This window comes from Fulmarus glacialis, unplaced genomic scaffold (assembly GCF_000690835.1).
Source record: "Fulmarus glacialis isolate BGI_N327 unplaced genomic scaffold, ASM69083v1 scaffold40836, whole genome shotgun sequence".
Lineage (NCBI taxonomy): Eukaryota > Metazoa > Chordata > Aves > Procellariiformes > Procellariidae > Fulmarus > Fulmarus glacialis.
The window spans coordinates 43,927-65,254 of NW_009218290.1; the positions used below are offsets into that span (position 1 = coordinate 43,927).

The 21,328-nt window shown below is 36.7% G+C and overlaps 1 protein-coding gene across 1 annotated transcript in view; it reads right to left on the minus strand.

Moving 5' to 3' along the window:
* The window catches only part of RANBP17 (RAN binding protein 17), a gene marked incomplete at both ends in the record, with an annotated part of 133,225 nt that overhangs the window by 41,554 nt on the left and 70,343 nt on the right, over window positions 1-21,328 (minus strand). The window contains 2 exons of the mRNA XM_009579988.1: window positions 2,437-2,517; window positions 11,501-11,574. Of these exons, the coding sequence (XP_009578283.1) occupies window positions 2,437-2,517; window positions 11,501-11,574 (155 nt within the window). The remainder of the gene's footprint in view (window positions 1-2,436; window positions 2,518-11,500; window positions 11,575-21,328) is intronic.

Below are 21,328 nucleotides of genomic sequence, written 5' to 3' on the forward strand. Positions count from 1 at the left end.
TTCAAAGCAATATATACTTAATGCCTTTTTAAAAAACCCTAATATAATGTGAAAAGGCCAAAGTTTGCAATGCCAGGAAGTAGTTATAAACTACTTCATATGTTTGAAATAAAAAGTACTTCAGTATTATTATTAAAAAAAAAACTATTGGTAGAGTTTTTTATAGGAAAAAAATACATATCTTTAAAAGCCAAAATGACCAGTGAAATTGGGTTGTACATCATTTTCTGGGAAAAAGGAAAAACAGCCTCGACAGGTGTAATTTATCATTTTTCTGATTTAATACCAAAGAAATATATTAAAATAATAAAAAGAATCCTGAAATCCTCAAAATTTGTAGTGATAAATAGCCCTCCCTGTCTTTATTGCATTATGCCTACTAACAGAAATATTGCATGGTGGATTTTGCCAGACAAGGACGATTATTTTCCAATAAAAAGTTGCATATTAAATTCCAGCACAAAAGTGGGTGTCTAATACTTTTGAAATCTTTTATGGTTTGCCAGGGAACACAATTTTAAACTTAACTAATACAACATCACGGTGAAGTGAACCAGCATTAAAGCCGTCTTTGTACAACCCCACCCATCTAAGCAGAAAAGCTACTGTTCTCAGAATTTTTGTTTGAAGTATTTCCATTGAAAAGTAATTGAATAAATTTTTGGTATTTAAGTTTTTAGTTAATCTCTCTTTTTACTAGTCTTTAAACATTTCACATTGATGTTTAAGATGTGTATTTATGAAGGCAGTGCTGCTTCACATCCTGATTACGCATAGGGGTCTGAAACTGCTCTTGCAACAGTTAGCAAGTTTCTGCAAAGAAAAAAACCCCACAATTTCATCACAATTCTACTCTTCAGGAGAACTTAGGTTATTAAAGATCTACTTTCTCATCCTTTCTAGGTCCTGATGTTATTATATCTATTTCATGAGCAGAAATTCATTTGCAAATATAATTTGAGTAATTCGAAAACTAAGACTATCAAGACATTTCAGCCTTGGAAAAGTATTATTTGCACCAATAGTTTATACTGACCCTCATTTTTGAGAGCTACCATGTGAATACATGCCTTTGAAAGCCTCCAGAAGACAATATGAAATGCTAGATGCTTGTTGGCTTTAGCAGTAATATGAGGCTGATTATCTCAGCAAGTATACATACATAAATAAACAAGCAAGCACTTTAAGTTAGGTGCACCACGTTAAATTTCTTGGTTACTCTGAAAGTGTTTTGAATCCTACTGAAGCAATAAGTATATAGTATAAAAGAGAAGAAAGCTCATTAGTCTCTTCATAAACCTTACTAATGAAATAAATCTCTCCCCTTCTGTTTTTGTCAAATTTCTTAGTAATGTTTCACTTTCAAGTCCTTTCCAGTCCTACTTCTGTGATGCCATGAGAACATAAACACATGCATATTTAAAATATCAAGTTAGCTGCTTAATGGTATTTCAAGTAAACATATAGAAATACACATTGTATGATTTTCATTAAACAAAATTCACTTACGGAATGTGGAAACCCACACTCATCTTTCAACCCAAAGAAATATATTAAAATTCTTCTTATATGATTAGAGTTCTATGGAGAAATAAAATGATACCAATTGTCGTATCCCAGGTGCCTTCCCCTCTGCTTGTCTAACAATCTCCTCTAGAAAATTACTGAAAAGTTGTTTTTATTTTAAAATAGCGAAGGATTTCAATATTGAATGTTTTCATGAGCTCTGGTGGTTTATTATCTGTCGCATACCTTTAAATGTTGTGTCACATCAAAACCAGTTACTACTTTTTTTTAAATCTTCTTGCTCAATTGACTGAAAATTCAAAGAGCAGACATTCTTCTCCAACTTATAATAAGTGACTGAGTATTAGAACAAGACACAAAAGGTTTGCAGCAGATAGCAAGTTAGCATCCATGATTTGGGTAAGGATTTCACAAAAATACTTGAACCCAGACAAAAATCCACGTGGAAAGTCATGGCTGTTTTATCAGTAGTAATGATGACACTGACAGAATGAGAAACTTAGAATCAGGCAACAACAAAACATGTGAAAAGGCTTGTGTTTAAAATCTAACTCATTCTTCATATCTTAGTTGACTCATCCTCAAAGTAGAACCAATCCTGTTCTCAGCTGCTAACAGAATCAATCCTGTTCTCAATATTGTCGAACTCATCACTGCTATTGACTTCAAGATTAGGAATAGGATAGATGACCATAAGCAACCAGTTATACAAATCTTTTGTTGACAAGAAGTAGGTGGAAATGAGCACACCTTTCAAAAACTATGCATAGAAAAAGATAAACCAAGATGAATAAATATTAATATCCTAATTGGCTTAAAAATGTGGCATACGAAACTTGTTGCTTCATATTAATTTTTACCTTATTATTTTCAAGTAATATGTTATGCCAAATACAATAAAAAGGATATCCAACAGAAAGGTCATTTAGAAATTGAAGAGTTCTTGAAATCACGGGCTCACATCTTCCCCGGTATTTAAGATTTGTAACACTAGAATAAACAAAACAAGAGAGTGAGATATTATAACACATTTTCCTCTTTTTGAGAAGTGCAGTGCAAAAACTCAGAGTAGCAGCGCATTATACTACGAATGTATTTCTGTGATACGTCTTAGGATTTTCCATTTATGAAACAGAAAATGCTATGAAAACATGCCATGTCTTTTTCCTGAACAAGGGATTCAAACATTTTTGTAATATTGTAACAAATACATTCATTTTTAAAAAATCCATCATCTGTCATAATGAAATAAATTATCTGAAGCTTACCCCTACTCATATCTATCTTACTCACTTTTCAACACAGTATCTGGCCACTTAACTTCTGTAGTATTTATCTGCCCAATTCTTTACAAGATAAAACCAAATTGCTATAAATTCCCTAGGAAAATTTCCATAGGAGAAATGGGGCACAGAAAAACTAAGGGCTAATTCACAGAGCTGCTGATATACCCAATTCCCAGTGAAACTCTACCTTGCAGTTCTTGTACTAATCCCTATTTTTCCTCTTCCCTAGCCAAGGTATATAGGGGATACTGCATTTCCCTAATTGCAACCCCTCTCAGACACAGGCATTTAGGAAGCATACTCTGATTAATGAACCAATGCATAAATTATGATATAGGATAACACTAGACCTATTATCAATCCTTGGGGAACACCACATAAAACAACTTACCATTTCTGACAGCAAACTCTCATAGTTAGCTTTTCAGTGAAATCATGCAGCTAACACCAGGCGATGATGAGTTGCTCTACTACGTTCCCATAGGTCAAGCATGAGACATGGAGCACAGAGCCATGACACTCTACAACTTCTTTTGTACTGTGTGCAGGTCAATGCAAAGACACCTAAGTGACTTGGGATGGAATCTGTTCTGTTCACCTACTAGATTTATTAGGAGGTGAAGAGGTGGCATTAACCTTCAGATGAAAGGGGTAAACTGAAGTCATTAAAGTGGAGGAACGTTAATTTTTTTCAAAAAACGAGTGGTTACAACAATAAGTTAAGAGTCACTGATCTTGTAGGCTGTCATTTCCTAGCTTTCTTATGGGAATGTCATGTAGACCAGTGTCAACAATCTTACTGAAGTCCTAATGTCTGATACTTACAGTTCCTGTTGTAAACTCCAGCCAGCGAGTCCAAGAAATTAGTGCCCCCTCCCCCAAGTAGCCCAAATGCATTCATCACTTAATTACACACTGACTACTAGTAACTTTTTCTAGTACTCCTTTGACAATCCAAGTTGGGCTGATCAGCCTATACAAGTTGCTTCCTCTTAGTTCCCTTTTTTGAAAGCAAGTACTGTGCCCTACTCTTCTGGGACATCCACCATCACCCTCAATTGCTCAAAAACCCCAAAGAAAGTTGAATGCCCTCTTCCTCAAGACAGGGAGATAATACTGCATGAGAGATTCACAGGAGAGTTTCTGGTACTGGATTCATCTGGAGAAATAAAAACAGGCCACCACAGCCTTTTGAAACCTAGCCCATTCAAATAAAAAGGCAGCACGATTTCCTGGCTCAGCAGCTCTGCACCTCTTCCAGATCACGATATCAAATTGCTACAGTGTATCTCAAACTGCCAGGTGACCAAGAATAAGTAATTTCAGATTTGCATGCCTCAGTTTCCTTGTCTGTAGAACACACATAATCATTCTGACTTTAAGCTGTCAGTTCTATTGACGAAAGACTACGACATAAGAGGTATAATCAGTACCAGCTATTTATACCATGAGACAATAGGATTTCAATTTTGGGAACATAGAACTTGAAGAAGAGATGTTAAATGTCTTTAAAATCAGCACTGATTATTGCTTTTACATATGCACAGGCTAAGGAATGTACTACACCACATAAACTCTTTTTCAGGAAGTTATAAACTCAAGAATGCAGTTTAAAGCATCTAACTGTTTAGTATTATTTGCTCAGGAAAAGGCAAATAACAATGCAATTACCAAAGCAGTATTCCTCAATTTAGATTTACAAACATTGATTTACTTTATAAAATCTCTATGAAGAGCTACAGAGGTTCAGATTGCCTTAAAGAAATAGCCCTTTCTAGCAAGTCCATAATTCACAGTTTATCCCTACTATGGGGAGTTCTGGAGATGTTTATAGTTGCACTAAATCCTTAACAAGTATATACCATACAAAGCAATAAAAATGAATTTGGACTATCCAGATATGACATCAATATCAAAATCATAAAAAGGCTATTTTGCAAAAGAGCAAAATCTTTGTCCTTCAGTAGCCAGATGTAAGACATTTAAAGAAAAACAAGTCATAGTGACAGCTTGAAGAGAAAATTAAAACTGTATAAGGAAGGCTCTTCATCCAACATTCAGGGTACTTTTGTACACATCTACTCTTTCAGTTCACGGTTGTATTTAGATGCTGAAAAATGGAGTAATAATATAAAAGCTAGAAAGTACTCGTGAGTGAACAGAGGCTGAAAAATTTCAATTATAATTGTAGCAATTCCCATTTCTGTTTCTGCCTTATCAATATCAGGCAAGATGAAAGACACATAAAATGTAGTATTTTAAGAAACATCTACAAAACATTATAAATATCTGAGAAAATTTGTAAAGAAGAATCTCATAATATAAAAAGCAGTTTTCCACTATGTAAGGAAGAGAAGCCAAGGAATGAAAGAGGAGAAAAATTTACAGCTCTCGGAGAAATCCAAGTGCTAGTGTCCTTGCCTCTTTCTCTCTCAAGTGGCTTATTGATTTAAAATATGAACTAAATGAAACAGAGTCAAAGGAGCCAGTCAAAGTTTCAGATGAGTCACGGAAAATAAGAGCTTCATCAAAAGCTACGCCAATGCCAAATTCACTAAACCATCTATGGTAGATGAGCACCAAACACATTTTAAAGGCAAGCACAAAAAAAGTGGAAATAAAAAATAGCAGAATATTTCCAATGTTGGTAACAATACCAGTATCAAAATACTGAACTATACACACACCCACAAAACCAAAAGAGCAACGGTAACACTGATGCATGCTGAAAAGCTATGAGAATTTAAAAAAATTAAATGAAACAGCATTAAGAATCCAGTACACTTTCAAATATTTGCTTTTACTTTGCCTTTATTAAGACAAGAATAAAACCTTCCTTCTAAAAGCTGTTCCAAAGAAGCTTCCCAGCTTTCCAACCTCCGAACCCTCCAGCTTGCTATGAGACTTTGTCTGTCACCACAACTGCTTACTAATGCAGTTCCATCAGCACACCAAACATCTCTTCCCTTAATACAGTGACTTAAAAGTATTATTTTCAGAGGCTTTGTATTTTTAACCTAAAATCTAGAAGGGGAAGGTAAACAATGATTATATACTCCAATTTACAATTCTCTGGGAAAACGGTTATCATATCATCCACAGAAGAATCAAAATTCTTTGCATGTATCAAGTCATTATGATATTTAGGCAGGGAAAGAATCAAGGCAAAGACATCCACTTCCAGCCTCTTAAATCCATTTCATGATTTGCCCCCCCTCAAAAAAACCCACACGCTATTGTTCTTAATTTCCTGTCCTGTCCTCAGTTTACGATTTGGAGAAAGACCCCTTCAGACACATGGACTCTATCACACTGCTCTTAAAAGTTCTGTCTGGTGCACAGCGAAGGACAACCCTTCATATAAGACATAGCAGTTCTTACGGCAGCAGTGGGTGGGAAATGATAGTGCTGGAGCATAGCAGCGGAATGCCCAGCTTAGAAGAGAGAACTGAAAACCATGTGGTGCAATTTACAAAAGAAAATTTTAGAGGAGGAGACAGAATCAGGGATGCAAGGTAGAAAAGCAAAAGCAAAGCGTAGTCAGCACAGAAAAGGGAGTGCTGAAGAGTGAGTACATACTGTACGAAGGGAGAGAATCCATTTGGTCACATGGATGGTGGGTACCTTCTCCATTTACCATCGCATGCCAAGGTTGCTTACAGGCCATTTTTAAGTGCCCAAAGAATTCATCCATCCTATTTCCAGGAGGCCTTGAACCCCTTCTCTGAAATGGAATGGGCAGGTATGCTATCACAATAAAGCTGAGGAATCCCAGGAATGCTATACTACCTGCACATGCATAGGTTACTGTACCTCACACAAGATTTGGTAATATGACAAAGAAGCAGTTACCAAAGGTAAGTAGCTACCAGCCAGAAGAGATGACAACTGCTGCAAATCAGCAAGTTTGGGTGTGGTGGTTTGTTTGTTTGTGAACCATGTAAATTTAGGAATAGCCTTGCTCTCAAGTTAAGGATATTACAAATACATTTGCATTATAAAAATCATAAAGATAAAAAAAATCATACATTTTAAACAAAACTTTCAAAGTTGCTTAAGGTGTCTGCTATCCAATTTCCATTAAAACGCAATAAAAATGGGCATCCAAATCCCCTAAAAAGACTTTGAAAATCTCTTCCTTATGTGGCACTTAAGTTTCAGTAATAATGAAGATAGCAATTTGTGGGCAAGAAAGCTCTGTACAGTAATGTTTTAATTATTTCTTGTAGATCATCATCATTTACAATGAAAACTCTCTGTGGCTCAATGACAGTGATTGGATATATACTTTTCATTAGAGCTGGACAAAGGTGAATAGTTATAAAAATGCACATTCTGTTGTGAATAAAAATGCCAAGTTTTAGTTTGCTATGATTCATGGAGTTCACGATCATGATTCAGAGATCCAGACTTTTTATATTTATGTATTACTTAAACATTGTCACATGGAAAATCTCTCTATTTATAATGTATGTATATGTGCATCCACCATAGTGAAATCAGTACAGCGGTTAAAAAAAAAAAAAAAAAAAAAGGAAAAGCAAAAACCACAACAGCAATGTTTGGATATGCATCTTTCATTCACATTTCAGTTATTTTATCAAGACCAAAAATACTAAGTATTTGGGCAAATATTTTGTAAATCTACCTCATGATAAATCACTTCCACATGAATCTGATAGTAATTGAAAGGAACCAGAAGAGGCTCACAAAGGATAAGTGAAGAAGAGGAAAGGTGCTTGCAGCGAAAATAAATACAAGACACTTTCAGCCAAATACCCAGGTCAGGCCCAAGGAGCAGACGGAACTAAAACTACTCCAGTCTAAATATTTCCTTGCCTCTTACCTATACAGGGAAGGATCAAGGCAGGTAAGTAGCTACTGCTCAAAGGGATGACCAGTGGAAGGAGAGGACTACTATTGGTTTTGGGTACAGTGCCTCATTCCCTTGCCTTAGGAGTCCTGGCCTTGATCCGCTTTCCAGTAGGCCAAGAGGCACAAGAATGTGTGACAGGGCTATTTTGAAAGTAGGAGCAACAAGGATAGAGAACTCCATAGAGATGGAGGAATAGTCTGTGCCTTTGAAAACCAGCACCTTAGGGAAACAGGCTAAGAAGAAAAATGTCTAAGGAGGCAGTGGGACCTTAAGTCATAGTCCTCCAGAATCTTGTAATCCACTGCAACCCTAGTAGCTCCTTCAAAATCCCATTGCTCCCTCTTGCCTGTCTTCACGCTCATGTAACTCCTCCCAGCTTATCCCTCCTTGAATCTACTCTATTGTTGCTACGAACAACAGCTGAGAAGTCTTTAAGATGCCTTGCAACTAGAAAAATTTCATTTGAGATTAGGTATTTTTTCAGTTGGCCTTTCCCCTTCCACACATACACCCTGTAAGGTGATGGTCAAAGCAAGCAAAGACAGTGGATGCTAGAAGAACTATCCTATAAAATTTCTGGTAAGACTGTGATGAAAATATAGCCATTATGGTTATTTGGACTACATGAAACTCCATCCCTTCAGAAATGGTTTAACAGGAACTCAGTAAAAGGCACATTCATTAACTTATCACATTAAGAGGTGATAAAAGGTCTAGGATCTGATGTGAAGGTCTAAAGGACACCTATTACACTGACAAATCTGAAAATATTTCTGTACTTTGAAGAGTATCTATTTCATACAGCCTTTAATCCATAAACTGAACAGTGGCTACTGCAGCTACTAGTAGCTATGACAAGTATTTCAAACTGCTTTCTGTTAATGGAAGAACTCACGGAGTTTGATCACCAATCCTCCACTGCAAAGCTGCTACTAATGAATTCAAAAGAACAGATTAAACCTACATACATGAAAGTGAACTGCTGAAAACAGAGAGATCTGAAAAAAGACAGCTCAGTAAAAAATGTGTTCAAAATCTCAAGAAATCAAAGAAAAATGCCATTTATCCATTTAAACATTACTGAGCTCGCATCAGACTTAAGGAAACTAGAAACTCCATGTGTCAACCAATAAGTTATCATAAAAAAAGGTTAAGTCTCTAACACCAGAACAAAAAAATAATTAGTATGTCCTGGTAGACTACAATTTGTTTGACTACCATAAATTCAATTGTTATGTTTACTTATCACACCAAGTACAAAATGCTTCCTGCATGCATCCTTCATTGGATTCTTTAATGGCAAAGTGGAAGGAAATAACCTGACATTGTCTTTTGATCATCCCACAGTGCTAATGGCAGATTACGATAAGGTACTTTTCTTCAACATTTTCTGATTTAAAAGACTGGTTGCCATCAGCCAGGCAACAATATTCTTTCAAGCATAACTCCTCTCAAACATTGTTGTGCAGTTACTAGATGAGAATATCACCACTTTAACAAGAAAGTACACACTAAAAATTCCCTAGCATTTCCTTTTAACCTAATGTTAAGGAATAATGTATGACAAATTTCACCTACTTAAAAGAAAAAAATGGATCTGTAGGGTAAAACAGCACAGTAGACTAGCGGCTTTCTAAAATAAGTGTGGTTAAAAATACTGACTACATCCACAAGAGAAAAAGGTGAATGGTCTCACAGTCATGTATCCTGCCCACTGCTGTTACGAATGTGCTAAGATTATTCTCAGTAACAGAGCACCAGAAATGCTGCCAGACTGGATTGCCCCATCAGACCCTAGTTTTTGGATTATATATCAGTATGTTATGGTTTCACACCCAGATTTTCCAACTGGCATGCTATCACTGGGGAGAAGCTCATTTATTTTAATTGACACAAACATGAATGTGTTTACACAGCAGTTTCACAGCTAACTCTTAAAGCTACTGACGGAATTGTCCATTTCAAGCTGTAACATCCATTCTGTAAAATGAAATTGATCTTCAATTTAATCAATGAACAATTCGTTTTTAGGAAAATACCTTAAGCCATGAGGAAAGAGAAAATAAAAATATAGAGTGTGTAATCTAAAAAGCAGCACTGATTTTTGCTTTTCACGTATCTAGTTTTCTTTTAAAATCTTCTGTGTAACATTAAAACCCTAACTATGTTTTTTTCTAAATTTACAGTACTTGTGCAAATACAGCGCTATCCAATCTAAACATATGTAGTACCTATCATACAACTTGTTAAATGATATACTGTTATTTCCTCAACTGGCAAAGGCAACAGAGATTTCATCTCAATGGCACCAACAAGTAGAAAAAGAGAATCAAACTAATGCACTTGGTCTCCCAACAACAGTCCTCTTTTCCCCTTTTTTCCTCAGTCGTTCAAGTTTCACTGTAGTTTGAAACAACAAAATGAAGCCTAGCCGTCTAGTGGCATGACATAGACTGCTTCCAGAAACTGTACAATAAGTATCCATCAATATTTTTTCATTCACCACCTTCCATTTACCTGTTTTCAAAGCATACTCCAGATAAATATTAAGGTTTGATGGGTACTACTGTCATCCTAAGGCAAGATGTAACTTCTGCTTTTGAGGAAGCAAAGCATTTATGCCTTGTTTTTCACAGAGAAGTTAAGTCATATTAGAAAATGACCTTGTCTTAATTGCTACTATTTCTCAAGGTTGGTAGTCATGGTAGCAAAAGACAAGCCATGTTTAATGCTGTCCGAACAGGTCACGGCTAACCGGCCAACATCAGTAGAGATGTTTCTCTAGTAGGTCAAAATCTACTGAAAGTATTTACACGTCTTATAAGTCAGATTTAGAGGGCATGAAGTAAATGACAGGATGCAGCATCTTCCTCACTGTAGAATAAAGAGGTAAGGTACTTGTTTCTCCTTCTCCAGGCACACACAGAACTCATTGTCTCCTGGGGACTCCCAGATTTTTTTAGTGGATATTCACAATTTTTCAGAGGGACCATTTTGTTTTGCTTCAAGAGCAAAACTGATTTTAGATGAAACTCTTTTTGAGTCAGGAGAAACTATCAAATCTCATGACGGACATAAGTAATAAAAGACAAAATCCTGGTAGTTTTTTGCTGGCACCCAAGGAAAGTGGCTGTAGCAGAGGCATGAGAAAAAGGTAGCTGCTCCAGAGTCATTTTCTAGGATTATTCTTAAGAGAAAGTATTGCAACGCTTATCTGCCAGAATAACATGCCATCTTATTCTGCCACATGCCAGAGATGAGAAGACAGCTGGTAATAATGCCCCTTGTCTCCTTCAGTATGAGGCCTTAAAATCCTCCTCTGTGAATCTGTATTTTTAAGAGAGCAAATTTTGCCAGAAAAGAGCCTCCCCAAAACAAAGAAAGATTAGTTTAACTTGGTCAGTTCCCCATTGTAAATTGCCATGAGGCTTTACAGGCAATTCCACTGACACCTAAGGGTGCCAGGAATGAGAAGTGGGGAAGGGTGGGGACTGCTTATGCCAGGCTGTCACTAAACAAGAGTCTATGAAATCTCAACTCTATTCTCCCTTAAGCCATTTCCAGAGGTGATGCAGGCACTGTGGAGGACATATCTAGCTGCAACTGTTTATTTAGGGGCCTGCAGTACCTGTAGAAAATAAGATACAGGTGCTTCTGGAAATGGTTATCCCTTACTTCAAATATGTAAAATTTATGGAAAACTTTTTTCTAGCAAAGAGCAAACTTAATGACAAAATAAAGCTCGGATTTTATGTAAACATTAAAGACAAAACAAAATACACACAGAATAGAACCCCAAGCACAAACTCACATTTTCGTCATAAATGTTTCCAGAACATGGTTGTCATCTGTTATTCCTAAGACTTCTGACATTCGCGTATACACCTGGAAACAAACATTTCAACAGTAGCATATTATAGACATTTACAAGTAACAACATTTTCATTTATTCTAAAAGCTTCCCTATTTTGATTTTGCATGAGAAAAGTACAGGCACAAAAGTACAGGCTGTCCATCCACCTAGCTGAAGCATTTGTAAGAGATGGCTTACACACTCTCTGATAGTGTTTTGTGAATTTGGGACTGATAGGCTTTTACTTGCCCTTGCATACATTTCTTCCTACAAAGGAGAGATAAATTTTCTACATTAAACTCACTTTGTTGTTCACAGAACAATACAGTCTCTATTCAAAAACCCTGTTTTATTGTAAAAAAAATTGCAAAGGGATGGAGAAAACTTTTTCTGCTGGTCTCTTTCCTCAGTGGGATGTGATTCAACACTGTCCTTTTGCTTGCAGTTTCAAGTTCTTGTACTGCCACTCATAAAATCTGGTAAATTAGGTACTCTTCAGACATTCATTTTTGTGTTCTCGAAGGGAGAACAAAGGCTTTGGCAACCAAGTAACTCGTATTTGTATACTTTTCCCCTTTATTTCAGATCCAAGACATATATTACTAGCCAAGTTCTCCCAGCACCCTACCTATCAGATCACACTGCTGTTATGATGCAGTAACAAATGCACAGGAAACATCAAGTATATTTTTTCCTTACCGTGTAATCTTCATAAAATTTTCTGGTAGTTTTAGTAGCCTAACATTTAGTTTGGATAAAAGCATTTAGTTGGGTTAAATCAACTTCAGAAACAGAAGGGAGACATGTACTGCAAATCTCTTTATAATCCTCTGCCAACTCTCTTTACTCTGAGCTCAAGTAACTGCTATTTGCTTACGATTGGGATAAACACAGACCTACCAGTCAGTACATTTCATTTCAGTCATTTTAACCTTTAGTGACACCAAAACAAGTATTATGGGTTATATGTAATTCTTCCACATGATGTGATCAAGTCAAGTATCACTAAGGTCTGAAAGGAGAGCACCAAGCACAGCACATGCAGCCCTGGCTACCCAGCAGTGAAAGCCTGGTGCCATCTAGCTGTCAATTTTGCTCGCTGACGTTACATATGCCACACAAATACCAATGGACTTCAGCTAACTCAACATTTCTGTTACTGTACCTAAACCTGCTTGTACCAACTTCCTTTCTGCTAGTGATGTAATCCCATGACTTTACTTAAAAACCAAACCAGCAGTGTTCTACCTCTGAGGAAGTCAATGATAATAATACAAATAATAAATAATAAAATAAAAATTGTGTTTTCATGTCCCAAAGACTTTAGTTTCAAAGCCAAGCGTAATAAAGGCATGAGGAAATAAAGTTGCAGCTCTAAGCAGAAATTGCACCAAGATCAAGGATAACTTAACTTGTAAGCTAACTTATCCTTTTATAATTGTATCAATGTAATTTATTGTGACAAAATCAGTAGTGAAAGGACAATCAAAATATGAAAAAAATTGTAATATACAACACCATCCTTCAAACATTGCAAAATATTATGTTCACACTGTAAATGTGAAGTTATCATTTATAGTAATTAAACACAGCAACAATAATATATTCAGATATAAAAAGAATATCTTCTAATTTTAAAAAAATCATCTCTCTAAATAGTGCACTGCTGAAATGCTATAGCAGCTGCAATTTTAGCAAAGTTTAAGAATTTCTGTATTTGATATGAGGAAAAGAGAAAAAGAGATAGCAAGGAATGCAAACATATCGGCAAACACACATTTAATTTAAGATCTTTCCTTTCTGCCACGGGAAACCAGTGGGAGAAAGGGAGTGTAAGCGAGCGCACATCGTAGTAGCATTGTGCTCTGTTGTCAAACTAGGCTCTCCCCACATCACGGTTTAACAAATAAAATACTAAAACAGCAGTCAGTGTTGACAAAGAGCAGTGCTTTAATCCACAATTATCCTTGTAACTCTTACTACTCCTTTTATCATCCATTAGCTTTGATTCCCATTATCCCATCAAGAACTGTGTCAACGCTTTTGTCCCTGGGGATTTCCCACAACTACTAGGATCTGACAGCCAAGCTTGAGTGCTAAGCAGGATCATTACCTCTTAAATCCACTTATCTGATCCACTGAATAGTAAATTGAAAAGCTCATTAACAGCAACAATCTGATTTGTTTTCACATGTGACAGGGTCATTTCAAGTCAGCATGAATACAGTGCTTGTAATAAAAACTACTACCCGTTCCGTAATGTGACAAATTGTAAGCTAAAATAAATGTGATATTTTAAACACCTTCTTCAAAATCATTTTCAAAACCAAGACACACTCTTAGCATCTAAAAATAGAAAAGCAAACAACCCCCAACCACAACAATGAAACGCCCTTAGACTTTTAAGCACTATAAAAAATTAATGATAAAGCATTTTGGACGTATAATAATAAAAACCACCTGAACAACAAAGACCGTGCTACATATTCAAAAGGCGGAGAAAAATACTGTTGAAAGGGGTCATAAAAGGATGTGGAATGGCATGTGGAAGTGATCTCATCTTCAGCTTGGCTCCCATCACGGAGCCACGAAGGTAAAGGCAGCAGAGGGCTTTGGGGGGGCCTGCGGGACCTCACAGCCGCACACCCGCTGGGCTTCCTCCTGCTGAGACCTCCCCTTCCTTCTTCCAGCAGGAAAAAAAAACAAGGCTTATGTTTTTAGTTGCCTCCAGACACTTCAAGTAAGGAGCAGGATAATTAACTTTCAGTAGGCAACAACCACTTTAAGACTTCTGGAAAACCTTTACACAATCATTCCCAAATCCTTAAAACTGCAGGATTTATAACTTCCAAAACAAATCCTGCATCATGCCATGATACCGCCAAAAATGCAAGCTTACCAGTAAAATATCATCACCATCTCATTCTTAAACAGTTACAAGCGTAAGCGAAACATCCACAGAAGTGATAACATTAGGCTGCAATGTTCGATGTGCTTTACAGGTACAAGTCCGTACTCAAGGTCCTTAAGGCAAGCTCGGGCTGATACCACCACTGCAACCAGCGCCCATGTGGCATTGCTATATTCAACGGTGATGGCAATGGTCATGACAGTGAAGAGAAAGAAGAGACCAGCAAAACACCTTCGATAATAATCAATAACAATTTCAAACCTATTAAAGCAAGTGTGAAGGCCAGGGATCCAGAGATCCTTTCCTTTTGCCCTGTTTGTACCATTAAAACCACCTCAGTGGAATCAGGACGTTTAAGGAAGACCGGAGGTTCCCAAGCTCTGGTGCCAGGGAATTTTTTATCATCTAGCAGATTTATCAGTGGTTCAAATTATGTAACTGTATACTTCCCAACTACTTGAACTGTACCTGCTGCGTTTCAAAAGGACGAGAAAATAAAATTGTGGAGGCAGTGTTTTATAAAGCAAAGCACTTGTATGTAAATACAGCCCAAGAAAACAGAGAAATAATTCAGTAATCACACTAAAACTTTATTTCCCTGACTTCTCTACTCTTTGACCCTAGATATATTTAACTTTGCTTTGTCTTTTGAGGTCTTATCTTTTTGGTACTATCATTACAACTCTGAAGAAGCTAATTATGTCAATTCTTAAATGTGAAGCAGATTACAGAACTGGGAAGCTCAGAATATGAGTTCCTAAAGGTTGTATGGCTATATAATGACAGTCACAGAAATTCAATAACAGCACTGTATGGAATGTACTCAAACGCACCCCATGAAACAAATTAAAACAGAGCAATGAATCTCTCACACTGTGCAAATAAGAAAACACAAGAAAATGTTGGTTTCTATATGTTTCATAAGGGCTATTATAATGAATTAAGATTTTCGATAATGAATCTTCAGAAAATTACAGTAAAGTTATTACCCGTAGGCACAGTGTAAATGCTTAAGATATTATAACTTCCTTGAAGCTCTCCAGGCCTTGCTGCAGAGAACTATCACCGCAACATTAAAGTATTTTGTCATGAACATTGAGGGCAACACCAGACCTTAACCATATTTACCCCAACCTGACAGAAGCTGGGTGGGGACAGCTGCTACAACCCAGCCTGGAGCAGCTGGGCTGGAGCACACATGGCAGGTCGAGGAGAGCACCTCCTTCCCCACGGTCCGTTTGGGAATTCACGCAATGCAGGGGCCACTACAGCAAATTTCTGAAACTGCCATCCCACCCCTCTGACTAATACCCCCGTGCATCACTCACTAAAACTCCGCACTAATCACGAGTTTCTTTCTCAGTGTCAAGTGCCACGACACATCTAGTAATTTCCACTGCTTTTTAAATCAAAATCAGGTATTTTGAATTTTCAGCACCTAAAAGCTCCACTACAACGCAGCAGAAATCCAGCTTCCAAATCCCACAGACAACTTCTGAAAACCTGAACTGAATCCCCTGATTAGCGTAGCAGGGTGCCAGATCATTCATCTTTACCTCCTGACCAAACTAAGGACTTAAAGAGCCTTGGCTTTTCTATCCTTCCCATAGCAGAGGAAAACCTTGGTCACTCGTAAAACCTCCACTCCTGACCCGCTGCCTTAAAAAGGTAAGATCTCAAAACACCCTTAACTCAGAGTCTAAACCAGGAGAATGGGCTAATCTGTTGTTTTATAGTTAGCTCCCTAAACGAAAAAAATTCCAAAACAGGCCATAAGAAATTGCCTCAGTTAGTTTCAGACAGGATCTCTGAAGATTAAGTTGGGCTTTGCGCTACATAAAGAGTAGGCTACTCTCCGATTCACTGCTACATGTGTTTGTAAGCAACCAGAGGAACTACACCAATTATATAAATGATACACTAGCTACTGTCTTACCTATAGACCTAGCTTAATTAAAATACTGCATAAAGTTATCCTCAATTGAAAGAGACCTACTATAAAATAACATTTAAAAATTAGGGTATTGTTATTACAACAAAGTGTAATGTTGTAGGGGAAAGGGTAAATCTGCTGTGTGGCTTAGTCATTGCCATGGATGTTATTTCCTTCCAAGTCTGTTGAAATAGTCTGTCACCACAAGATCAGGTAGTAAGAGGTATTAACAGTTCCCGCAAAGGCTGTTTTCCAGGCCCTCTTCCCCAGAACCTTCCCCATTAGCTCAAAGGAGCAAGAGAATTCACAGGAGTCCAGGGTGTGGGAGTAATTAACTCCCCACCTCTTGCTCCACAGAGTGCCCATGCAATGGCAGTAATAAACCTTTTCTTAAAGGGAAATTAATCTCTATTTCCATGACTTTCTCTCAGCTTTTATTTATTTATTTATTCCTTTCTTTCTAAATTCCTGTTTTCTGAAAATCTTGAAAGAAAGATTTACAATTCTGGTGAACTTACTATGGGAGACCTACTATGAACTAACTGCTGTTATTACTGATGTGGCATGAGAAGCAGGGGGGGGGGGCGGGGAGAGAAAAAAAAAAAATTTGGTTTATCTGCTACATCTTCAGTTAGCCAATTGTTAAAAGGTGTTCAGCTTTAGTCTTGTTTAGACTTCCATTTTTGTAAAGCACCGTTACAGATTTTTAATTCCACTGTTTCTTTTGTTCCCCTCCAGGGCTTAAAGTACAAATATTAGAGTGAAAACTGAGAAATACTATTAACAGCTATTACTTTTTGAACATCATCTGGAAGATTTTTAGTTTTCGAAGCACAGTTCTGGGCTGCACTTTCCATCAGAGCTGTACACCGCACTGCAGAGATTCAAGCCATTTACGCAGCCAGGTATTTGCTTAACAAGAAGCCAAAATGCTGCTTTGAAGTCCTCTGATGATTGAAATGAACCAATACTGTATAGGTCACAAGAGTAGATTTGTGCCAGTCAGAAAACTCCAAAAGATAAAGTATTAAAGGTTATTTCAGTAGCAGTAATCAACACTCTTACTTGCCCCTATAACTATTAAAAGTGTCCAGCTTAATTTTATTGAGTTGCTTAATTGTATCTAAATGAGTGGCCCACTCAGCATGCTTATGTGCAATAAACCTCAATGCTAAAGCATCAACATTAGTTTGGCACTTAAAACAAGTAATAAAAATCATAAGCTACTTACTATAGTTCTAAAATTTCTGTATCAAAACCTATTTCATTGTACTAACATAGCTGCAGGTGTTCCGCATCTCTGAGGATCAAGCCTTAAGCATACGAAACTTAGTGGTATCACATATTTTAAAAAGGTTTTGCACCGGGGTTGTACATGAGAGTGCTTTTCCACATTTATCCCACGGCATAAGGAGAGGTGTTACAGCCACCACAGCTAATACTAGCAATTTGAACAACCCTCTTTGGCAAGCCAGAAATAAGATAATTGTTCAACATAGGCTGGCTCTTCTGAAATACTGGAAGCGTTGCCTGTAATTATAGACATCTGTCATTGCTAGCCACTCAGTAGTAACCCTGACATCAATATACAACTATAACACTAAACTGCCTGCAGGCACAGCAATGGAAGCCAGATACGAGAGGCGGGCAATCATCTGCCTCATCCAAACTATCTGTCAAAGGTTCCTAACCACAAATAGCTCTTACGTTTTGTATCCTTAGGATAATATGTTGATTTATTTTAGATCCTCTAATATTTACAGTCGAGGCCATCTACTAAAATAAAGAAACAAACCTTATGGCTAATGGAGGCAGTTACCGTTCAAAATCATCACGGAAGGTCATAGCTCACCACTCCAATGTTAAACACTGATGGCTGTTTTGAACATGCACCTGTGTATAAACTTTCCCTCCTCCAAAATCATACATGCTCATTTCCAGCCACAATGAACAGTGATTGCTATTTTCTCATCGGCCAACATTTTATCAACCAACCCGAAGAAATATTTACATTTTGAGCCTCGAGAATATCTGTGCAAAAATGTGCACAGTAAGTTCCAGTATCCTGGAGTTCACCCTGTCAGTACAGAAAAGAGAAGCACTCTGCAGAATTGTCTTCAACGTACAATTCTGAAAAGGGAATTGCATTAATGTTATAAAGTATGCTTAAAGACAGATTAAATACTTCACCAGTTCTTAGCAGGAAGCTGACGTACACTCTTAACCAAGGAATAAAGTTTCTTGAAATTTACAGATAAATGTGGGTAATTTCTTTTTAATTCTAAGGTGAAAATCATGCTGAAACCCTCAATTTCTATTTTTTTGGTCTTCATTTGAAAATCAATCTCAGAAAGGGTCAAAAAAGATTGTAGGTTTAAACTAATTAGGAATTAACATCCTTACAATTATCATAATTTGTTATTAACAAAACTGAGATTTCTTAGTATGATTCACAACAGCCTCTGCTGAAGAGAAACTATTAATTACTAGACAGACAGTTAGCTTACAAGTGAGCTGCATTTTAAAAACCTCCTTTAAAATACAATTGCTAAATGCCTTACAGTGCTGTAATGTGAGACAGGTTCAAATCTTATTACTTCACTGAAATTAAAACCTAAGTTTTAATACTGTTCAAGTCGAACAATGATTCCACACTTTATTGCTTTTGAAATCCCTTGATGATCATAGGAAAAAATGCCCTCGAGAAAAAGAGACTCTGTTTTCGATAAACAGAAAATACAGTTTGCACTCTTAGCCTCTTTGTCATCACAAAAAAAGGATTTAATGCCAATTCTTTAAAAAAAGACTTTTTTCACAAAATGTGCACCTTGTGTGCCATTTGTAAAATCAGCTCACTTTCTTTTATTTATTACTGCAGCGCGGCAAGGCAATAAAGCAGCTACTGATAGCTAATAAATTACATGCCTTTTAAAACAATTCTCCAGCTACAAAACCTTGTAACTACAAAGGCTTACATTTACATGGTACATCGTGTGAAATGTCTATATTTATGTTCTATTTAACCACATAAATAAAATCTGACCCTTTATTAAACAGCCAGGTATGGAACAGGGGCTACATGTGAGATTAAACAAAGGCTAACTTTTTAAGGCTTTTCTACAGATTTACATAATTAAACATAAAATATAACAAAAAATTGGCCTCAGCAGTTCAGGTGCAAAGTATTTTTAAAATAAAACACATTTTTAAGTATGCCCTTCAAGCTACTTTCAGGAAAAAAGTGATGACCAATTTTTCAATTATTGCATGATAACAATGATTTACTCCTGAATCTAAAAATTACATAAAGTTTTCAATAATAATTGCAAAATATTACTGTAATATAAAACAATATTTCTCCATCACATACGATGAAAATCAGGATTTGTATTTTTACTTAAACTAAATATCAGAGCTTTGGGAAAGCATTTTTTGGTTAAACCAAATTTAAAACAAACCCCCCCTGCAGTCTTATTTCATCATGTATCTCTCTTCAAGAAATGCTTTAAATCTATACATATCTACTAAACTCATTGAACTGCTCTTAAAATATTTTCTCTTCATAGCTGGCCTAGCAATCATAGCTAATCTGCACGGAATGCTGAGGTGCATTGTCTTTTACTTTTGTACTGCATTATTTTTAGGCTGATGTGCTAAACTATTTTCATAAATTTGTTCCTTACAATTTGATTGTCTCATAAATCATTAAACTAAGCATTACATTCTTTTAAATTGTCTCTATATCATCATGCATCTGAATTTGAGATGTGTAGTTCTAATACCAATTTCCTCCACTCACTGTTATTTTTATAGCATCTGTGGCTTTGGTTTTGCTTTGCTCACAGAACTTTTTCTCATTGCTGTAGCTCCAAAATGGCAGTTCTTTAATTGAGCATGAAAACAAACCTTGACTCTCTACTAATAAATAAAAACATTTAAAATACTGCTATTCAATTTTAAGATAACCACCCATGACATGTTAGTAAAGACGCTGCATGATTCTGAATTCCTCACCAAGCACACCACCACCATGACTATCAATCATTCTGAATGGAGATGCTGTGGGGCAGATCTTTCAGTCTGACGGAGCACTGCTCGATGCAAAATGAGATGGGGAATAGTTTTCAGACACTTTTCTACTCCCTTAATCCTAGGGCCACTTTTCCCTATGGTAACCTAAGGTCTACTTCAGTAATATGCGTTTTCTTGTATTTTGCACATGTCACCAGCCCTTAAAATATCAAGACAAAGACATTCATTATCTAAAGCAGACAAAAAGCAGGTTTAACAAACCAAGCGGCCAGGACAAGCAGCAAAGCAAACCCCATGGTTCCTAATTCAGGTTAGTCTGTCTACTTGTAGGGATGAAATATAGGTGCAATTTTAAGATGGTAGAGAATAAAGAGTGAATGGAGCCTGGTGTGTCTGTACCAGGAGAGTGTCCTTTGCCTAACAGGATGCCTAGAAAGCACTGCAAGGAGTGGAAAGAGAATTTAACAGGACTCTTATAAACAACAGTTTGGTTCAAGAGGAGTTACAGATATATTTAGATGCAAAAATAAATAGTGATACTCGGACACTCCTAATTTCACCCAAGAATTTAAGCTAAAACACAGGACACTGAAATCAAGCAAGAGCTTAGGAGAAAGGAGAGACATGGTCTGGCCTATAAACACAGAAAGCATTTGAGAGGTGTATTTTGAAGAGAAAGTTGTCAATATCAAGCTTTTGTTGAAATTAAGTAACTATAAAAGTAGCCAAAATTTGACAGAGCATACTATAAGTTAAGAAATTCCAAACACAAATATTCTGTACAGATAACTCAGAAATAGATCCAGCTCTGGATCACCAGCAGGGAATAGAATTATAGTTACACGAGTATTTATTGAAAAGCTTACAGAACTAATAAAAACTAATGAAACTGATCAATCAAAATTGGTCA